Source organism: Lampris incognitus, chromosome 18, assembly GCF_029633865.1.
Source record: "Lampris incognitus isolate fLamInc1 chromosome 18, fLamInc1.hap2, whole genome shotgun sequence".
Taxonomy (NCBI): domain Eukaryota; kingdom Metazoa; phylum Chordata; class Actinopteri; order Lampriformes; family Lampridae; genus Lampris; species Lampris incognitus.
Genome location: NC_079228.1, coordinates 24,974,607 through 24,997,844, shown reverse-complemented (window position 1 = coordinate 24,997,844; position 23,238 = coordinate 24,974,607). Strand labels below are relative to the sequence as shown.

Here is a 23,238-nt window from a genome sequence, read left to right as displayed (position 1 = left end):
TTCAAGACCACTGTTGTGAAAATTTATCACAAAAACAGATGGGTTTTGCCACAAAACTTATAATGAAGCCCGACGCTGTGCCATCCATTTCTCCTGGGGACACAGCGAGTACCAGCCGACATGTTGATCAACTTTGTGTTTCTCTTTTTCACCAGAGACTTTCTATGGTGTTCAGAGCGCTTCTTGCCAACAGCACATCTGAGTGTTTTTTCTTTACAAGGGGGATAACCTATCAGGGCTGGTTAGCCTGGCCAAGGTTTATCTAACATTAGCGACATATTATTAGCAGACTGATAACATAGTCAAGCTGACGGCTCATCTTATCTAGTACCGTTGCATTTCTAGAGGGCGATACATAAAATACATTACCATGCCGATACATCCACTTGAACGTGACTGTGGCAAGTCTGTTGCAAGAGAGACGGAGCTGGCCACACATCTGGCCGGCACAGAGAGCTTTCCCAGTCTTTCCCCCGGCCCACCTCGCACCCCTTCCTCCCTTCCCCGGCTCCACTTCCTCACAGTGGCAGCCGCCCGGCAGCGGGCCCGCCCGGCACAGTATGCTGTCCGTGGTATACGCAGCATCTCCCTCCATCTCTCTTTCCGTTCACGCCAGCCTGCCATCGCTCTTGTCTGTCTCGTCCTTCTCAGTCGTCTGGTACATTCACCCCCGCCCAGTGTAGTGGAGGTGGTGAGGGGCCACTTACCATGCTGGCCCAAAAAAGTGAACCAGTGGTTCAGTGAGGAGGATGAAGGCTCCACAATCACACCAACTAGCCTCCTCGTCCCCACTGGTGCTAACAAGCCTCAGCGACCCTGTCCGATTTGCTCTTCTTCTTCTTCAGCATCGGTTTCCAGTTCGAACATGTATGGCTGAATTACTCCTGACCACTTGCCATTGTGTCGCATACAGTAGCAAGCAAACCAGAAAACAAGTAGAACTTAGTGTTTGATGAACAGAGTCGATGGTGAGCAGGTGCATGCCCTGCAGGTGAGGGGTGGGGGAGATTTGAATTGAGGGCGGGGATAATTTGCCTAGCCATAGATTCTTGATTCTTTAATGAAGGAGAAGGAGTAGATGTGATTTTCAGGATTTTAACAAGATGATCTATCTCAGGAATGTAGGTAAGTAACCTGCAACATCTATTGCAGCATCTCTGATATATTCTCTGCACCATTGCACTTTATAACCTCGCATTTCACCTGTATAAGTCAATCCTTGTGTATATATCTGAAGGTTGTTGTGTTGTAGTGTTGTTATTCTGTTAAGTACTCTGAGAGAGCCACGAAACCGGAGTCAAATTCTATGTATGTGCAAACCTACATGGCCAATAAACATGATTCTGATTCTTCTGATAACTTATTTTGGAGAAAAAAACACATCAGACTATTTATCACATCCAGCAGAGCATTTTATATGTCTTAAACTACGACCAGAGGTGGATTTAATTGTCTGTTACATTATGAATGTGTTTCCTTCATTGTGTATGTTGCCAAGAATGGGAGCAGAGTATGGTTTTTCTAGTTTGTTCCCCCTCTCCCTTTTGCTCCCCAATTGTGTCCGGCCAATTATCCCACTCTTCTGAGCCGTCCCGATCGCTGCTCCACCCCCTCTGCTGATTCGGGGAGGGCTGCAGACTACCACATGCCTCCTCTGGTACATGTGGAGTCGCCCGCCACTTTTCACCTGACAATGAGGAGTTTCACCAGGGGGACGTAGCGCGTGGGAGAATCATGCTATTCCCCCCAGCCCCCCCCCCGAACAGGCACCCCGACCAACCAGAGGAGGCGCCAGTGCAGCGATCAGAACAAATACCCACATCCGGCTTCCCACCTGCAGACACGGCCAGTTGTGTCTGTAGGGACGCCCAACCAAGCTGGAGGTAACACGGGGATTTGAACCGGCGATCCCCGTGTAGGCAATGGAATAGACCACCACACCACCTTGACATCCCCTGGTTTTGTAGTTTTGCTGGTGTCGGTGAAGAATACAGGAGAACATTAAGAAGAGCAGAGAAGGAGTAACCAGGAATCAGGGTAAAAGGGAATGCCGTTAATACCGTTGGGGGTCAGAGGAAAACCAAAGAGACAGAGAAGTTTGATGTTGGCACGTCATGATGCAGTAGAAAAAAGGGGAGATTGAAGACAATGAGCGAGGCGAGGCGAGGCTTAACTCTACCTCTAATATTGACTTTATGGTTTGCGATTCCTCCGAGTCACTCTCCGTGATTGACTTCTTTATAGACACCTCAGTTTGGATATTTATAAGGTCGAGCCTTTAATTGCGAGCACACCTACACCGAGGACATGAAAGCATTCAGGTTTATTTTTCCCTACCTGAATGAACACCTTCTCAACTGCCAAGGCTACTGACAAAACTCCACTTCTTACTCCTTGACTTTCTCAATGTAGCTCCTCTTTCAATCCTAAAATGTCTTCTCCACCTTTCCTCCTCCCTTGACCCCCCCCCCCACACACACACACACACACACACCTCTCCTCTCTCCTCCTCTATGTGGAGGCGTTCAGATCCTCTTTGGCTCCTTGATTAGAAGTGATGGGAAGGTGAGGCTTCAGCGGGCAGCAAATGAATAGAGTCATCAAGCTACTTTTCAGGACTATAGCCCAGCCACTTAAGACGCTTTGTCACCCATTGATGGGAATTTTAATTGCCTACTTCTCCGTTTATAATTGGAGTCTATGAAGAGGCACTCTCAGGGTCTTTACAATTGTGCGCTCTTCTGTGTGGGTTCACAGGCTATTTCTTGTTTTGCAGGGAACCGTTTGTTGCGTTCTTTATGTGGCCAAACAGAGCTAAGGGGCGAACAAATCACATGTGCAAACACCCGTGCACACGAGTCAAACAAGTGCACGGACTCTCATGCTCAGGCGCAGGGGAAGATGTTTCAAGTAGGGGGGCCGCCAACTAAACCTAAAGGTATTGTGGCGAGCCGGCGTGGAAGCATGAGTCGAGAGGCAGAGATCTCTTTTTAATCACAACTCCCGTGCCCCATACACCGCACGACCCCGGGAATGCCCCTTTATTCACACCGGCCAGAACGGACCAGAACTGACAACAACATAACGAGCCCCCCCCCATGTACCAAGTGCCGACATCAGTCCCAGTCATGGTCCTACAGTCAGTTAGTCAGTGAATGGTCTCCAACTTAGTCTGAGTCGAACCCCCAAAACAACAACACAAGAATAACCACAACATGAACACCACATCATTAAAACACAATTTTAAATCTTAACATTAACAGTCCCATCAGCCATTGCGCTCCCCCAGCGCAGAACCGTCGGTAGTCAGAACGACCGCCTCCCCCGGGCGCTACAGTATGATGTCATTGTTTTGTTTGTAAGGTGTGTGTGTAGCAGATTTGAATGGAGTGTTTTCTCACACCCTGGTCTGCCGCCCAATGCCTGCTGGGATAGGCTCCAGCATCCCAGCGACCCTGACAGCAGGACAAGCGGGTTGGATAATGGACAGATGGATGGATGATTACTCACTTTATTATTACACATGTACATTCCACACAGCCCTAGCCCCCTGTTTAAAATAAAGTTTTGTTTTATTTATTTATTATTTTTTTCATTTGTACGTTAGGTAAAGTTAGGCATGCTGTTGGATCTAAGATGTTGCCACCTGCTACTACTGGGGGGCTGCACCCACCACTAGGGGGAGCTGCAGCCCCCTCCCTTCCCACGCTAATGCTCACGTATGCACAACACAAGGTTATTTTGGTAATCGGAGGTCTGCACAGGGCCCGAGGGTCAGTAGCAAGTCCCTCCAGGTGAGGATACTGCCTCCTGCTTTTGTCTGCATGAGAAGACGAGAAAGAATCGTTGTTTCTTCAAACTCCCCCTGATTCCTCATGTTCTCCTTCCAGTTTCCTTTGAGCTCTTTATCCTTCATCTGTCAGGTGTGTGTACTTTTTGCGTGTGAGTGTGCGTGTCATCCTCTGCCTTTCAGGTTTTGTTATTTGTCAGGTTAAGATGGCACCCTGCTGTTTAAGATACAAACACTGTGTGTGTGTGTGTGTGTGATTCACTTTTTTTATTGCCTAGTCTGTGTGGGTAGATAGAGCGCTCTCCTTCTCCTCTCTCCCCAGCCCAACTCTTGCCGCAGACTTGCTCTCAGCCCGTACGTGGTGTGTGTCCGTCGTCTGGGTTTGTCTCCTGGATGTTCGACCACAGGCAAATTCTGTCTGGCTTGCCGGACGTGCCGTTTTCAGACCGTGTTTTTCTTGCTTGAGGCCAAGGAAAAATAAGATTAGAAAATGGGGGGAGGCAGAAATCCACCGGCTCCAGGGGTGTGCAACCGGTTTGCAGTTTTTGAGGGCAGTTTAAGAAAATCTGCTTTTCTCAGATTCCCCTCCTGGTGGGAGTTTTTGAGTTGGTGCCGCGACCTGTAAAATGCGGTGTAAGGAGTGGCAGGTGTGTATGGACAGTAAGGAAAACAAGGGGAAGACAGTCTGCTCGTTTAAATCAAGTTAGGTCTTAAAATGTCTTTTTAAGAGATGTGGGCATGCCAGGGTAGACTGTGACTGATAGCCCATCTCTGCAGGGGGAATGAGTGGTGTACTTTATAAAACGTTGCCCGAGCATCCTGTTGGCTTTCTTCATTCTAAGAGTATGGTCAAGGTAAGGTTGAAGGTCGCCGGTGGCTGCAAATCGAATGTTCTCAGTCACGTTCCCATTTCAAATGGACTTTCAGAGACACTTCTCACAACGAGAACCAAGCGTCGGAGAGTGCGGTTACAGTTCTCGCTGGATTAAATTGCATTTTAAGTTGCACACATGCTTGAGTTTACTTGTGTTTGGGACATTTTTAAAAAAAAACTTAATAGAAAGACTTTTTAATGTGTCTGACAGAGAGACAGACTCTCCCCTCCGGCTTGGTCGGGCGTCCCTACAGACACAATTGGCCATGTTGCGGAAGCCAGATGTGGGTATGTGTCCTGGTCGCTGCACTAGCGCCTCCTCTGGTCAGTCGGGGCGCCTGTTTGGGGGGGGGGGCTTGGGGGAAATAGCGTGATCCTTCTACGCACCTTATAAAACTGGTGAAACTCCTCACTGTCAGGTGAAAAGAAGCGGCTGGCGACTCCACATGTACCGGAGGAGGCATGTGGTAGTCTGCAGCCCTCCCCGGATCGGCAGAGGGGGTGGAGCAGCGACCAGAAGAGCTCGGAAGAGTGGGGTAATTGGCTGGATACAATTGGGAAGAAAAAGGGGGGAAAATCCAAAAAAAAAAAGAGAGAGAGAGGGAGACAGACTCTTGCTGTCACTCTGCACATTTAACCTCATCCCAACCCAATTTCCCCCCCATAAAACTGAAATGCCGTGTGTGTGTGTGTGTGTGTGTGTGTGTGTGTGTGTGTGTGTGTGTGTGTGTGTGCGTGCATGTCAGTACCAGACTACTGCATCGTGGGCTCTTTTCATATACAAGGATGTAAATGAAATATAACCAAAGATTATGTCCATATCTATATCTGCCACCTCTCCTCTGGAGCAGGATTCTGGGTAATATCCCTCCCTCCATCCCCATCTCACTACATTGTTCCTTTTCTCCAGCCCTCCTCCCATTGGTCTTTCTTTTGGTCCTATTTTGGATAGAATGATGGAGCGGTTGCAGTGGTTTTATCCGTGTGTGTGTGTGTGTGTGTGTGTGTGTGTGTGTGTGTGTGTGTGCGTGTGTGTGTGTCTGTGTCTGTGTGTCTGTGTTTGTTTGTTTGTTTGTTTGTGTGTGTGTGCGTGTGTGTGTGTGTGTGTGTGTACACATCCGTGCGGGCCGAGGTAGGCAGGTGGCGGGATGCTGATAGAGCAGATTAGACTGTGAGGGTGGGGGGGGGGGGGGGGCAGGTTGCCAGATAGCACTCCTCTGCTGGGCTGGGCTGATAGCCACAGATTAAACCAGCAAGGCCTGCTGCCAGATAGTGAACCCTGGGTGGGGCAGCAGTTCCCATACAACACTATTAGGTGCCGTCACAGTCACTCACCTAATCTCTCACACACACACACACACACACACACACACACACACACACACACACACACACACACACACACACACACACACGCACACACACACACACACACACAAGAATGTGTGGTGGCCGTGTGAATGTGTGTGGCTCATGCGCATCCTAATGTAATGGGGGTTTGATGCCAGGACTGCATTCGTGACCAGAAAGGTCTACAGGGTTTCAAACACTGGGTACAAGATCAACCTGTCTCTTTTCAAGGGGGGATTTGTATGCATCACCTTGCTGTAAAGGAGCGAGGAACACATTTGAAGTTTTTTGCGATTCTTTGACAGACTGGCTTATATTTGTTTGAGATGCCGAAATGTTTGAATGCATGGTGCCAAATCCTCTTTTTTTTTTTTTTTTTAAATAGCAGTCACACATGAGTGTGTTAAATAAGAAATTGTTGTCCCCATGCGGTGCCGTTTGCCTTAAAGCAGAATAGCGACTTCTTTTTTGTCTCATTTCACACCTCTGTTTATCTGCAATTGATTATTCAGTGGATGGTCGTAAGTGACTGAACTGAATGTCGGCTTGCTGTAACACGTCTGACAAAATTGCTGAAAGCCGTTTGTGCTGCATACTGTAATTTAATCTCTGCTTTGCTGAGAGCTCGCATAACATTTATCAAAGTTGCCGTCTGAAAAGAACGAGGAGACGATTTCTCAACACAAAAACGACAGCGAGTAGTGGTTTTGGATCATAAAGGGGTGTGTGTCGGCAAACTGCTTGAAGTTTCCAACAGAATGAGTTCATGTGAAAGGGGCAATCTGACAATAAATTATGTATCTTATAACTCAGTGTATCCAGCCCTAGCCTGCACTGGTAAAAAATAGAAATGATAGAAGATGGGGCCTCCGGGTGGCGTAGCGGTCTATTCCCTTGCCTACCAACACGGGGATCGCCGGTTCGCATCCCCGTGTTACCTCCGGCTTGGTCGGGCGTCCCTACAGACACAATTGGCCATGTCTGTAGGCGGGAAACCGGATGTGGGTATGTGTCTTGGTTGCTGCTCTAGTGCCTCCTCTCGTCGGTCAGGGCACCCGTTGGGGGGGGGGGGTTGTGGGGGAATAGTGTGATCCTCCCACGCGCTATGTCCCCCTGGTGAAACTCCTCACTGTCAGGTGAAAAGAAGTGGCTGCCAACTCCACATGTACTGGAGGAGGCATGTGGTAGTCTGCAGCCCTCCCCGGATCAGCAGAGGGGGTGAAGCAGCGACCGGGACGGCTCGGAAGAGTGGGGTAATTGGCTGATACAATTGGGGAGAAAAAACGGATGGACATAACAAACATGCTTAACAATAAATGCGTTCGATACTGCAGGTAGACATGAGTGGAGCCTTGGCCATGTAGTAAAAGAAAAAAAAACTTTTCTTCTTCTCTTCCATCAGTAACTTAAATATATTTACTGTCCCTTTCAGCGTAGGCACAAACTCAGGAGGAGTGATGCTCACTATTCGAACATGAACAGACCATACAGATACACACACCGTGCTACCTACTGCATTGTCTCTCTATCCCTGATGCATACGTAGTCACAAGGAGTCTGTATTTTGATAGTAGAGACCAACAGAAGGGTTTTCTCTCTCTTACTCTTACATGACACGTGCACACACACACACACACACAAACGTGCACAAAAAAGAAGAGCTACATTAGCAGAAGGCAGAACAATGAAATCTCCTGACAAGATGGATGTCATCTCAGCAGAGGCACAAACCTGCCTGCAGGGAACAACAGATTCTCTTGAGGAGAGAGAGAGAGAGAGAGAGATAAAGAGGGAGAGAAAGAATCAGGATATGGAGATAAAATGAGATGGATAAGACCATGAGACAGAGAGAGAGAGAGCCTTCGCGGGAGGCAGAGAAAGTTGGACAGAAACAGAAGAGATGGAGTAAAGAGAGAAGTGAGGATGGCGGGGAAAAAGAGGAAAAGAGTATTTTGAAAGACAGAGAGATGTTTATCCCTGCCTGTGCCATTGCCCCTGGGAAGTGCAGCTCCTTTGCCTGTGTCCTTTGATAACGAAAAGGAGATGCCAGTTGCACCTCATCTGGCTGCATATGGATGCAAAGGCCTACAGCAGCACCTGCCATTTTGTGCCAGACTCAGATAATTCTGCCATGGACACCTGGGAATAGAGCCACCACGTTACCCCTGTGTGTCTGCATAATCACAGCCCTTTACTCGGCTGTATTTGTATCTGGTACAGGTGCAACTGTGTGTTGTGTGGCGACCATTTTTTGCCAAAGTCCGTCTATTATACCGTCTCAGATGTTTCCCCACAGAGCCACCTCATGCCTGGCGTTTCCTCTCATGATAACATCCCTTTGAAGCTGACAGGCCATTATCTATATCAGTGATTGATATTTGTACTGCAGAGCTTTCATATGGGATCCCATCAAAAGTTGTATGTCTTTGTAACAAGTTCCTATCAGCGTGTCTGCCATGTGATTCCTGCAGCATGATGAGGTTTTGAAAACGCCTGCTTTTCATTTCCACAGCAAAGCTGGAAAGGTTTGAAGACTGCAAGGCCATCACCTCTGCTATATTGCTTGCTGAAATGACTGTGTGATGGTGCATGCATGTGCGTGTGTTGGCATATCTGTGTGTGTGTGTGTGTGTGTGTGTGTGTGTGTGTGTGTGTGTGTGTGTGTGTGTGTGTGTGTGTGTGTGTGTGTGTGTGTGTGTGCGCGTGCGATACCCAATTCGGAGGGCACTTGCTATCAATTTCCTCCCCAGAAATATGGCAACCGAGCAAGAACTATACAACCTTTAGAGTCATATACTCTCTCTGACCAGCAATGTGTTTGTGTGCGTATGCAGAAATTCTTGTGCACAACTACACTCATGTTTGACTGTGTGTGTCTTAGTAACTATTACATCCACTTAGTTACCATTGTTTGGTGTCCTTGAATACAAATAACAAACCACTCGCTGCCTGTGAGACCAAGATGCCGCAGCGCTGTCTTAGCTGTTCATTACATGCCTTCACATGGCTGTGTGTCTGTGAGTGTCCACACAGTACATTTGTGAAAGTGTGTGTATGGGTGCTAGCATGTGTGTGCTTTTGTGTAGAATTGGCGCTTGTCTGAAAATCCTTTTTTGTGTGTCCAATTGAACTGTGATGTAATTTGGAGTTGGGTGTTTGGAGGCAGGCAGCAGTCGCATGCATAATCCAACACAGAGGGGATGAATAGCGAGCAGCAGTCTGCAGTTGTAGATGGGAGATGGGGGGGAACAAGTTGGCGATATGTTGTTAATTTGGTATGAAGGGTTCTGTTTCCGTACGTGTGGACAAGGGGTTGGGTTGTGTTGGTGAGTGTTAGAGACTCTTCTCTTTTTATTCCTTTTAATATTCACTTAATTTTGCACCATCTCTGCCTCTCCTCTGCCTGTTTACCCCCCATCTCTACAGCTTTCCTTTTTGACTCACTCTCGATTTCTCATTTGTTTGTGCGTTTTCCTCCCTACTTTCTTTCATGCCATAGTTTTGGCAGTGTTTGGTAGCTATGTGTGCAGACACACACACACGCACATACATCATCGTCATCATCATCATCATCATTGGCAGTCACTCGGGGTCGATTATGGCCATCCTCCCTCTGGGTCCCTTTGGGTCCTCAGGTGGGCATAGAGGTTGATCCTGGAGCCACATAATGGGAGGACGCCTGCACGTGACAGCTTGTTATGTGGAGAGGCTGATGCGCCTGCAGCCACCACACAGTCCTTGGCAGAGGGTGGCCAGCGTCCAATGGCATAGAGAACCAAGACGATTGGGGACCAACCTCTGTTGCAGCCTTCACCCACCTTCACTGCCGTTATGGCCTGGAGACATTTTTCGCCAGTTTCAGTGTTGAGGTCTTTGTTGGGTTGTGCTTCATCTGGAACCTCCCCCTTGACCTATCCACCTTGGGTGACCCTACCATGAGCTAAGCTCCGGACGGCATAGCTCATGGGATTATTGGTACACGCAAGCTTCTCCACCACAGCCAGGTGGCGATCCAGAAGAAACACACACACATGCACACAGAGTGGTGGCCCTTGGCAAAACTGTTCTGATATTTTGCCTCTCAACTTTTGACCTGCTGTTACAGATAGGGCAGATAGAGTAGCAGTGGATTCAACAGTCATTAGTCCACAGAAATAGACACCAATACAGTACACATACACGCACATTGATGTACACATACACACCTTTGTGAACAAAGTCCCAGCCACGGAAGTGAGCATGAATTATGGAAAAGACCTGTGGTTTTTCTTTCTTCCTTGCTTGCTTCCTTTCTAAAGCAGAGAGATCAAAACAGAGACAGAGAAAGATGGAATGACCGACAGGTAGATTAAGTTTGACTTTGATCCGCTGGCTAAAATGACTTCATTATCCTACGACTATGAGGTGGAGACCGGATGTCCGTGCTTTAAATAGATTGACGTAAGCAGCCAAGCATGTGAGTGTGTTTCTCAAATTTAGATCTCATGCAGGGGGGCACGTGCATGCATGGGCAAAACACCCCCTGCAATGCGGACGTTATACTGGACCACTGTGGTGAAGAAGGAGCTGAGCCGGAAGGCAAAGCTCTCAATTTACCAGTCAATCTTCGTTCCAACCCTCACCTATGGTCATGAGCTTTGGGTAGTGACCGAAAGGGTGAGATCGCAGATACAAGCGGCTGAAATGAGCTTCCTGCGTAGGGTGTCTGGGCTCAGCCTTAGAGATAGGGTGAGGAGCTTGGACATCCGGAGGAAGCTTGGAGTAGAGCTGCTGCTGCTTCGCATCAAAAGGAGCCAGTTGAGGGGGTTCGGGCATCTGATTAGGATGCCTCCTGGGCGCCTTTCTTTGGAGGGTTTTTTGGAGGTTTACCGGGCACAGCCAACTGGGAGGAGACCCCAAGGTAGACCCAGAACTCGCTGGAGGGACTACATGTCCAATCTGGCCTGGGAACGCCTTGGGTTCCCCCAGGAGGAGCTGGAGGGTGTTGCTAGGGAGAGGGACATCTGGAATGCCCTACTTAGCTTACTGCCACCACAACCCGACCCTGGAGAGGCAGCTGATGATGAATGAATGAATGAACGCGTGCGTGCATGCATGCCTGTGTGTGCTTGCATGTATGTGAACGCTAGCGCTCATAAGTGGATGTGTTTTAGTTTCATTTAGGAGGGAGATTAATAGTTAAAGGTCACATAAAGAAAAACAGGAAGTGACTCTCGCACCATTCAGGATTGGTAAGGGGGTCAGGGTGGTTGAGAAAAGCGGATAGAAATGAATGACAGACAAAGGTGTGATCAGAAATATACAGCACAGGGGCGTCCGGGTGGCATGGTGGTCTATTCCATTGCCTACCAACTCGGGGATCACCGGTTCAAATCCCCTTGCTACTTCCGGCTTGGTCGGATGTCCCTACAGACACAATTGACTGTGTCTGCGGGTGGGAAGCCAGATGTGGGTATGTGTCCTGGTCGCTGCACTAGCGCCTCCTCTGGTGGGTTGGGCCACCTGTTTGGGGGGGAGACGGAACTGGGGAGAATCGCGTGAGCCTCCTATGTATTACGTCCCCCTGGTGAAACTCCTCACTGTCAGGTGAAAGGAAACAGCTGGTGACTCCACATGTATCGGTGGAGGCATGTGGTAGTCTGCAGCCCTCCCCGGATCGGCAGAGGGGGTGGAGCAGCGACCGGGATGGCTCGGAAGAGTGGGGTAATGTAATTGGCCAGATACAATTGACAATTGGGGAGAAAAGCGGGGGGACACACACAGCACAAGACAGAAAGACAGGAGGGAGAGAATAACATAGCTGCATTACAGAAGAAGTGAGCATAAATGGCCAAACACCCTTGTGGGGGAAATGGAAACTTAGCCATTTTGAAGCATTATACAGCACACCAAATCAAATAGAAGATACATGATGAAAGCAATAAATTCCCCTCTATACTTTCCCCTGTCTCCAAATTTGATGGTTAAGGCCCAATAAAACCACCCTTCACTCTCATGATGGCCTTTAGACCTACTCAACTATACACTCGTTTTTTTCCCCCAGCATATTTGATTGACATCTCATTTAGCTTGCTCGTTAAGCAAAGGGAAGTTGGCACTGCTGGCTAGAATGGTTGGTGCTTACCAATTTTAAAACTGGACTTTCTGTCATCTGAACAAAAAGTACTCCCTTCTGCATAATAGAATTGATTAGCTATTGATCCGACGCTCACTGATGCTCATTTTCCATGTTTTGGAGCTTACAGTTTTGTTTGGGCATTTCTTCTCCCAACTTGATCGAAAATGGGGGTGAAAATATTTGCCAGCATTTCACTGCAGGTCCGTCGGATTGAGTCAGAAAAAGTTATGAGTCAGGTCGGTTTAGAAGCGAGAGACAGACTGACAGATTTGTGATTAAGATAGTCTCCATCCTTTAGCCTCCTGTCAATGCAGAGTTGTCAGTCAGTCCATATCAGTATGGATCTGCTGTCATTCTCACAACACTGATCCAGGCCCTGTTCGATGTCACGTGCACGCGTGTGCAAGTGCAGTCTCTGCAGAGTCATGGATCGTTGATGAGTGCAATAAAGTTGTCTTCCTGATACGAAGCTACTTAGATAATTGATTCATTACTTCTCACCTCCTTACCTGTCATCTCCTCTCACCCTCTCACTTCTTTTCTTCCTCTATTCTCCTGACATCCTTGTGTAGCCTTCACTCTCTCTTATGCCAACAACCCATCTTGCTGTTCGTTTTCCTTCTTTCACTGTTGCACCCTTCCTGAGTTTAGACTCTAGTGCCAGGTTTCAACTTAAGGATTACTTTAACCTCATGAAAAAAATTGGCTCTGGGAGGCAGCTGGGTAGCGTAGCGGTCTATTCCGTTGCCTACCAACACAGGGATCACCGGATCGAATCCCCGTGTTACCTCTGGCTTGTTCGGGCATCCCTACAGACACAATTGGCCGTGTCTGCGGGTGGGAAGCCGGATGTGGGTATGTGTCCTGGTCGCTGCACTAGTGCCTCCTCTGGTCAGTCAGAGTGCCTGTTCAAGGGGAGGGGGGAACTGGGGGGAATAGTGTGATCCTCCCACATGCTACATCCCCCTGGCGAAACTCCTCACTGTCAGGTGAAAAGAAGCGGCTGGCGACTCCACATATATTGGAGGAGGCATGTGGTAGTTTGCAGCCCTCACCGGATCAGCAGAGGGGGTGGAGCAGCAACCGGGATGGCTCAGAAGAGTGGGGTAAGTGGCCAAGTACAATTAAGGAGAAAAAGGGAGAAAAAAAACCACCAAAAAAAAAAGAAAAAAATAGCCCTGTCCCTTCCAGAAACAGGTGGTGAAGTTTGGAATGTGGTTTATGTGAAGGAAGACAGACCGATCGGTGTCGGTCGTGTTATTAAGAGAAAACTCCTACAGCTGTCATTTTCATAATTGATATTTCTTAGCTAACCACCACATCTCTCTCTCTCTCTCTTTCTCTCTCTCCCTCTCTCCTTCCTTCCTCCTGTAGCGCCCTCTCTGATCAGTGAACTGCGAGCTGAGAAAATTGAACAGAAGAGTGTGACCTTGGTGTGGAGGGAGCCTTCCTATCCCAACAGCAGCCGCACCGAGTATGAGGTCAAATACTACGAGAAGGTAAACTAACCCGCACAAATGTACACGCACACATTTAAATTGCAATGCTCCTTAATTTTGCTGCTCTACTTATTTTATAATACCACACACCACAGTCCAAAATAAATTCACGGCTGGATGCCGCTTAGTCTCAGTGTGACATTTTGTAGAACTTGGAAGGAAAAACCTCTTGTTCGGCTGAGATGGACGGCATAGCGGTGCAACATGTGTCTTTCGGTTTAATTAAAGGCATTAATTAAGGATTCTGTTTTTATACTGTATTGATGTTTGTGTTATTTGTTAATAAAAAACATTTTCCAACAGGTTTGGTGTTTTTGATGCGTGTTTGTAGTAATCCTGGGGGATTTGGTTGCACGAGGTCCTCTCTGTGCACTTCTTGTGACACAATTAAAGCTTGTGACCTTTTTTCTTATCATGGATAAATTGTGGATCTACATAAATGCTCGTTATAATAGGCTCCGACTCCGAGATGATGCCCAACAAAGCGCTGTGAAACAGAAGCGCAAAAACGGCATACTAGCGCCAACAAATTTAAGATTTGTGATTTATAAGATTCATATTCATTTATTATTTCTTTGTTGTCGTTTCTCAGTACTCGCAAAGTTTGTCGTCTGAATTTAACCCTTCCTATACACTAGGAGCACTGGGCAGCCGCAGTGCAGTGCACGAGGACCAAATCCAGTTCCAGGTTTCAGTCAACTATTAACCTAAGTCTATAAAGTTTTACAACCTGAACCTAACAACAGTCAAATATGCAAAACACCCATCTTTATGTTATAACAACACGTTTAATGAGCTAGCCATAGCAGTAGGCTGAACAGTGTAATACTCCGAAAGATTTCTGACAAAAAAAAATCACAAATCACTCGTCACTCACCTTTACTGATAGCCTGCATTTAGCAAAAAGAGGGGAAAAAAATACCCGAAAACCGAATACCTACTCAACGAATTAATATCCGGATAGCCGAATATATACGTGTGTGTGTGTGTGTGTGTGTGTGTGTGTGTGTGTGCAAAAGTATTGGGACACACCGCTTAATCATTGAATTCAGGTGTTTCATTCAGACCCATTGTCGCAGGTGTATGAAATCCAGCAGCTAGCCATGCGGTCTGCATTTACAAACATTTGTGAAAGAATGGGTCGTTCTGAAGAGCTCAGTGAATTCAAGCGTGGTACTGTCATAGGATGCCACCTTTGCAATAAGTCAGTTCGTGAAATTTCTTCCCTGCTAGATATTCCACGGTCCACTGTAAGTGATTATTGAAAAGTGGAAGCGTTTAGGAACAACAGCAACTCAGCCACGAAGTGGCAGACCACGTAAAGTCACACAGCGGGGTCAACGAGTGCTGAGGCGCATAGTGCGTAAAAGTCGTCAACACTCTGTTGACTCAATAACCGCAGAGTTCCAAACTTCCTCTGGCATTAACATCAGCACAAAAACTGTGCGCCGGGAGCTTCATGGAATGGGTTTCCATGGCCGAGCAGCTGCATGCAAGCCTTACATCACCAAGCACAATGTCAAGCATCGGATGGAGTGGTGTAAAGCAAGCTGCCACTGGACTCTGGAGCAGTGGGAACGTGTTCTGTGGAGTGATGAATCACGCTTGTCTGTCTGGCAGTCTGATGGACGAGTCTGGGTTTGGCAGATGCCAAGAGAACATTACCTGCCTGACTGCATTGTGCCAACTGTCAAGTTTGGTAGAGGAGGGGTAATGGTATGGGATTGTTTTTCAGGGGGTGGGCTAGGCCCCTTAGTTCCAGTGAAGGGAAATCTTAATGCTTCAGCATACCAAGACATTTTGGACTATTCTATGCTTCTAACTTGGTTGGAACAGTTTGGGGAGGACCCTTTTCTGTTCCAGCATGACTGTGCCCCAGTGCACAAAGCAAGGTCCATTAAGACATGGTTGGGTGAGTTTGGTGTGGAAGAACTTGACTGGCCTGCACAGAGCCCTGACCTCAACTCCATGGAACACCTTTGGGATGAACTAGAACGGAGATTGCGAGCCAGGTCTTCTCGTCCAACATCAGTGCCTGACCTCACATATGCTCTTCTGGATGAATGGGCAAAAATTCCCACAGACACACTCCAAAATCTTGTGGAAAGCCTTCCCAGAAGAGTGGAAGCCGTTATAGCTGCAAAGGGGGGACCAACTCCATATTAATGCCTATGGATTTACAATGAGATGTCATAAAAGCCAGGTGTCCTAATACTTTTGTACATACTGTGTGTGTGTGTGTGTGTATATATATATATATATATATATATATATATATATATATATATATATATATATATATACACATTCCATCCATCCATTATTCCAACCACTTATCCTGCTCTCAGGGTTACGGGGATGCTGAAGCCTATCCCAGCAGTCACTGGGCGGTAGGCGGGGAGACACCCTGGACAGGCCGCCAGTCCATCGCACAGGGCCCACACACACACACACACACACACACACACACACACACACACACACCTAGGGACAGTTTAGTACGGCCGATTCACCTGACCTACATGTCTTTGGAGGAAACCGGAGCACCCGGAGGAAACCCACGCAGACACGGGGAGAACATGCAAACGCCACACAGAGGACAACCCGGGACACCCCCCAAGGTTGGATTAACCCAGAGCTTGAACCCAGGACCTTCTTGCTGTGAGGCGAGCATACTAACCACTGTGCCACCCATATATAATTTTATATATATATATATACTAAATGTAAAACGTTGTTTAAAGAAACACTCAATGGTAGGGAAAGTACTCAACAAATAAGGAGCAAAATGATCTTAAATAATTGCTTATGGCAGGAAACAGGCTTGTGCTGTCTCAAAGAGTTTACGTGACTCACTGGATTATATATATATACACACACACAGTTGTTTAACACAATCTTGGAAACTGAGAGGATGCCTGAGGAGTGGAGAAGAAGCGTACTGGTACCGATTTTCAAGAATAAGGGTGGTGTGCAGAGCTGTAGCAGCTACAGAGGTATAAAGTTGATCAGCCACAGCATGAAGATATGTGAAAGAGTAATCGCTTCAGCAGTCCATCGAAACGATGATGACTGTGATGCAGTTGAAACTCGGGAAGCACACAAGCTCTCCTCGCAAGTGCTTTTTCCATCGAGCGCTCCTTACACCACACCTTGCACAGTAGTTAAGACAGTCGGTGTCGTGCCCCCGCCGAACAGTCCCTCTGGACCTCAGAACCCATTCCTTAACGGTACACCGTAGTGCAACGGGCTCACTAGATAAAGAGGTTACCCCGCAGTGACAGCTTGCTTGTCAAGTGACGCCATCCATTGACCAGCAGAGTGGTTCCTCTGCATGCCATCTGATGTTTGTGCCGTTAGTCCGATAGGGCTCATGCTCCTATTGGGCTCTTCTGCCGCAAACACCATCGAGCGCCCTGCTGTCTGCTGAAAGAGTAATGAAGGCTAGGTTAGGAGGAGATGTGATGATTAGCGAGCAGCAGTATGGTTTCATGCCAGGAAAGAGCACTACGGATGTGATGTTTGCTTTGAGAGTGTTGATGGAGAAGGCCAGGAGTTCGATTGTGTCTTTTAGATTTAGAGAAAGCATATGACAGGGTGCCGAGAGAGGAGGTGTGGTTTTGTATGAGGAAGTCGGGAGTTGCAGAGAAGTATGTAGGAGTCGTGCAGGATATGTATGAGGGAAGTGTGACAGTGGTGAGGTGAGCGGTTGGAATGACAGATGAGTTCAAGGTGGAGGTGGGATTACATCAAGGATCAGCTCTGGGCCCTTTCTTGTTTGCCATGGTGATGGACAGGTTGATGGACGAGATCAGGCAGGAGTCTCGGTGGACGATGATGTTCACGGATGACATTGTGATCTGTAGCGAGAGTAGGGAGCAGGTTGAGGAGAGCCTGGAGAGGTGGAGGTATGTACTGGAGAGAAGAGGAATGAAAGTCAGTAGGCGCAAGATGGAATACCTATGCGTGAAAAAGAGGGACGACAGTAGAATGTGGAAGGAGTGGAGGTGACGAAGGTGGATAAGTTTATATATGTAGTTGGGGTAAACTGTCCAAAGTAACTGGGAGTGCAGGAGAGAGCTGAAGAAGAGAGTGTAGGCAGGGTGGAGTGGGTGGAGAAGAAAGACAGGAGTGATTTGCGACAGAAGGGTACCAGCAAGAGTTAAAGGGAACGTTTACAAGATGGTTGTGAGACCAGCTATGTTATATGGTTTGGAGACAGTGGCACTGACGAAAAGACAGGAGGGGTAGCTGGAGGTGGCAGAGTTGAGGATGCTAAGCTTTTCATTGGGAGTGATGAAGAAGGACAGGATTAGGAACGAGTATATTAGAGGGACAACTCAGGTTGGATGGTTTAGAGACAAAGCAAGAGGCAAGATTGAGATGGTTTGGACATGTATCTCCATATATCTCCATCCATCCATCCATTATCCAAACCGCTTATCCTGCTCTCAGGGTCGCGAGGATGCTGGAGTCCATCCTAGCAGTCATTGGGCAACAGGCGGGGAGACACCCTGGACAGGCCTCCAGGCCATCACAGGGCTCACACACACATTCACACCTAGGGACAATTTAGTATGGCCGATTCACCTGACCTACATGTCTTTGGACTGTGGGAAGAAACCGGAGCACCCGAAGGAAACCCACACAGACATGGGGAGAACATGCAAACTCCACACAGAGGAAAACCCCAAAGGTTGGACTATCCCAATATATATGTGAAAACTCCATTAGCCGCCATAATACTCAGCAGTCTTCTGAAATGCTGCCGTAGTTGTGTCTGCTGGTGATGATATTGGCGTACAATCTATGAATGTGAAAACTTACTTCCCAGTGTCCTGACAGGCTGCATTGTATGAGACAATGAGAATATCAGTACTGCGTTAATATTTGTACTTTCTTATCTTATCACACATCTTGCCTTCATCTGTCCATCATCACACTCTTTCCATACTCCAGTAAATCAGCATTACCTTTCCAAACTCACTTCATTGACATACTTCATTGGAGTGATTTTTTTTTTGTGTCCCTTGTAAAGAGTTATGTGTCCTTTCTCTCCTTTTGTCTTATTTAATTGTTTTTCATTATTTGTTATCACTGTTATCTTTGCAGTAGGTACAGTTTATCACTTACAATATTTTCTCACTCTCTGCCTTTATATTGGCACATAAATCTCTCCAAACACTCTGTGCCACCCTTTAAATTCTCATCTTTATCTTTAGCGTACCATCTTTTCCTTAATCTCTCTCTCTCTCTATCTCTGCTCTTCACCTCGTCTTCCTCCCCTGACCCTCACCATTGCTCCTGCCCCCGCCTCCGCCCTCCCTCAGTATCCCTCTGCCTGTGTTCAATCTCTTGCTCCTTTTACCTTCATTTTTAACCTCCGTCTAACCCCACCACTGCCTCCGTGCTGTTACGAGGCTTCGTCCATGTAGCCACCACCTCTGTCCACCCCTGTTTGTCTCTGCTCTTTTTTCCTGTCCCACATCCTGTTCTATCTCACTCCACAAGAGGCACTCATTACAGCCGGCATTCTCATTCTCTGTCTGTCTCTCTCTCTCTGTCTGTCTCTCTCTCTCTCAATTTCTTTTGCTCCCCCCCTCCCCTAACTCCCCCCCCTCTATATGTCCTTTGTTGGCTTTCCATGCAGTGCTTATTCATGCACACGTGTAGTGTAAAAGAGCATTAAAGATCACGCAGGCAGCTCCAAATCCTATGACCACCTGCAAGCAAGAAAATATATACATGTGTTTATGCATGTACATACACGTGCGCACACACACACATAAATGCACACACACGAACACATGATATTCGCCATACAAAGCTTCAGGTTTTGCATGATACCATGCCCTCATACATATCACTGATTCTGTACTGTATTTTTACTGATGCAGCTTTGTGTGCATGTGTATATGTATTTTTACTGTTGCAGCTTTGTGTGCATGTCTATATGTATTTTTACTGATGCAGCTTTGCGTGCATGTGTGTATGTATTCTTACTGATGCAGCTTTGCGTGCATGTGTGTATGCCAGCTCCAGAAGCAAAGCATTCTGAACATACCACTCATTCTCTTGGAGGGATTTTACTGACATGCAAAGGGGTGATGGATGCACAGAGAGAGTGGCGTTTGCTGAAATGAGGCAGAGATGCCAAATAACTATTATGAGGGGTTGGGGAATAAACGTCAGTGAACAAGTAGAATGATGGTAATGTGTGTTTTCCGTCCCTTGCCCCCACTGTACAGCCTTGTGCATGGCTGGACTCATTTTCATTGCGTATGAACATGTTGAATACCATTTTTAGTCATCTGAGTACCTTTCCTACAAATGCAACGGTGTTTTTTCTGACCGGCTTTTTCATGAGACTACATTTCCATTCAACCTGTTTTACAATGGCTCTGGCATCACCTTTTCTCCTCAGACTTTGTCCAGATCTCTAAAACTTTCTCTCCTCCTTCCAACTCACTCTCGCAGTACGTGCAAACATCAGCGAAGCATGTGGTGTGAATTCAGTACTGTCTTGCACTTTCTTAGCGTTCTGACTAAACTCCTAAAATAAACACAAGTGGCTTCCACCTACACTTCTCACGCCTCTGCTCTTGTCTTTTTCTGCCTCTCTCTCCCTCCCCTCCGCAGGAACAAAAAGACCAGAGTTACTCTACAGTGAAGACTTCTGCCACCCGCATCAGTGTCAATAACCTCAAACCGGGCACCACGTACATTTTCCTCATCCGCCCCTTCTCCACGCCGGCGCCCTCCTCATCGCTCTCCTCCCCCCCTCTCTCCTCATCCTCCTCCTCCTCTGCCGCCTCATCCTCTTCATCCATCTCCTCCTCTTCTCCGCCACCCATCGACTACGGAGCATACAGCACCCCCCTGGAGCTGCAGACACTTGGCGAGTGTGAGTAGCCGGTATCACTTCCCCCGCCTTCTCCTTCTCGCTTTCTCTCCTCTATCTCCTCTTCCTTGTTCCAGGGCTGCCAGGCAACTTGGGATAGGGGTTTGTGTAGGCGCCTGGCCAGCCCACACAAAGAGGCCTGCTGTCAGAGTGAGTGAAATAGAAACAGGATGAGAGACCGAGAGAGAGAGAGATGTGCCTGTGTCTGAGAATATGTGAAGATCTGGGATTTTCCAAGTCAGCTGTGAAACGGTTCCCGTTTGTGCAGGTTTATAGCATGTCCCCTGTGCCTTCTCCCAGCGTGTGTATGTATGTATTTATGTGCAGATGCACAAACCTCAATTTTAATTCTTTATGAATCCTTCTTTTAAAACATTTAATTATCCAAGAGATGGCTTGGCTTAGCACCCACGCTCTGAAACTCAGCAGTTACCTGCTTCATACCCGCTCATTTAGAAACACCACCAGAGGGAGTGTGTGTTCTGCTGGGGGCCACTAACAACCACTAGAGCAGCAGGGGGCTAAATGTCTCACTCCTATGTGTGTGTGTGTGTGTGGAGGGGGGCAAGTTGGGGTACGGTTTAATGATGTTATATCTAATCTTAAGAGTGTCTGCATTCAAACCCTCATGTTGCCGAAACTGTTAAGGAGCTCTTTGACAACATACACCTGTGCCACAGCGGTGCAAGGCAGCGAGGCGAAATAAAACGAATTATATCAAAACAGAAACGAATCGGCGATCCTTCATTTTTTTAAAGAACAAGTGGGATTTCACTCTTACCTAAAACGACCATGGGTAGTCACAATGACCATCGGATTTTAAACTATATTCTGTCAAGATAAATACCCATTTGAGATATTAATGCATATGTCTGTTAGGAAACGACTGACACCAAAATTAACATTTTAACAACTATAATACTATTTTTAAACAATTTAAACTTCAGAAAACTTGAACAGCAAAAGTATAAAAGTGAAAATATTACCTGAAAAACAAAACAGAAAACATATATTGCTAATCCAACAAACCTTACAAGGCCTGTAAAATGTGAAATGTAAAAAAAGAACTGAAAATAAATATTAAAACAGTCTCAAGCTACGACTGGAACTTAAAAACTACTAGAACGACCGTGGGTGGTCATTTTTACTGCCGCGGTTTTTAAACTCTATATTCTGTCAAGCTATAAATACCCAATTGAGATGTTAATGCATTACATATGTTAGTATGTCTTATGAAACTAGGTGACACCAAATTAGCATTTCAACAACTTTTAATACTATTTTTCAACCAATTTAAAATGGCCACTTTCCAACGCCTGTAAATACTGCAATGTGTCGGTGGTAGTCATGGTGCGTCTGTAATGGCGTCTGTAACCAGACATGTTGGCAATAATCTGAAATCAAGTTTACACTATTGCTCTACACTGGAGGACACTAGTGTGTTTCTAGGAGAGAGCAGCAAACTTCACGAAGGAAATGATGTGACCAACACACATCATAAATACTGACATGACACGCACCGTGATGCACAAATTACGAGCCGTCTTTTTGACGGCTCATGGTCGCTTTAGGTAGATTTTAACCTTACTTTTTTTGTGCAATTGATCTAAAACTCATTTCAATGCAAATATATGCAATTTTAGGCACATTCAGGGAGCGGCAGGTCTGTATCTTTTTTTTTTTTTTACAAAGTTATTAAACGGGGAAAATCCAAAACCATCAAAATGACGGCCTTGGTCATTCTAGTGTTGCTCATACTGCTAACCCTTTATTTGCTCTCACTCCCTCAACGAGTCTGCCTGTGTATGTGAGTGTAAATTCTGTATGTGAGTGTAAATTCCTTTGTATTATCGCACAGTGTAGGTGTTCATACTTGTTTGACCACAACTCCACGCAGTGTGCAAACATGAGTTTGTGTTTTCTGCAGTTGTAATCCTTTGCAGACATGCGTGTGTGTGTGTGCGCGCGCGCATGTGCGCATGCACGGTGTGTGTGCATGTGTGTGATTTGCTAGTGCCTGTGTGTGTGTGTGCATTTTGCCTCAGTGTGTATTTTCTTGTGGGTATGTATTCACATTGTGCACTGGGTATGTTGTACCTTTTGCAGTGGCACTGGCATCCAGTGAGCAGAATCCTGTGGTTATTATAGTGGTGGTGTCTGTGGCCGCTCTCATCATGCTACTCTCCATGGGAGTGGGCCTGCTCATCTGGCGAAGGTAAACACACACACACACACACACAAGCATATGTTTCTAATAGTGTGGTCTCTCATCCTGTACCCCTAAGATCCCTGTTGAGCATCTTACAGACATTGAGCTGCCTCATTTAAGCGTGTCAAACAAAATTACACACACGTCCCCACGCACACACCATTACAACACAACTCTTCACATACATTCAAGCTGTTGCATACTTCTCCATAATAATCCAGAGTGCGATAATGCATGTGGTATCCCTGTGGTAGGCATGTGCAGGGAACTGACAATAGGAGAGCGGCTGAAAGGGAAATCCTTCGGGCAGGCTCAACAGCTGGTAACTCGCAGCATTGAGAGGCAAGTTCAGTAATAGAGCTGTCTAAGCCCAGGGTAAAACATTGGCAAGGGCACAAACCTTTTGCCATCCTTTTTTTTATATATAAAAGAGGAGGGCGGATAGTTCAGCGGTGTCTAATTAGTTTTTCCACATAGAACAGTGGGCATAGATGGAG

General features: G+C 46.8%; 1 protein-coding gene across 3 annotated transcripts in view; it reads left to right on the top strand.

Annotated features, from left to right (window-relative positions):
* The window catches only part of LOC130128731 (ephrin type-A receptor 7), a 181,221-nt gene that overhangs the window by 117,388 nt on the left and 40,595 nt on the right, over nucleotides 1-23,238 (top strand). For all 3 annotated transcript variants that reach the window (XM_056298435.1, XM_056298434.1, XM_056298433.1), the window contains exons 5-7: nucleotides 13,507-13,631; nucleotides 20,271-20,535; nucleotides 22,639-22,747. In XM_056298435.1, coding sequence (XP_056154410.1) covers nucleotides 13,507-13,631; nucleotides 20,271-20,535; nucleotides 22,639-22,747 — 499 coding nt within the window. The remainder of the gene's footprint in view (nucleotides 1-13,506; nucleotides 13,632-20,270; nucleotides 20,536-22,638; nucleotides 22,748-23,238) is intronic.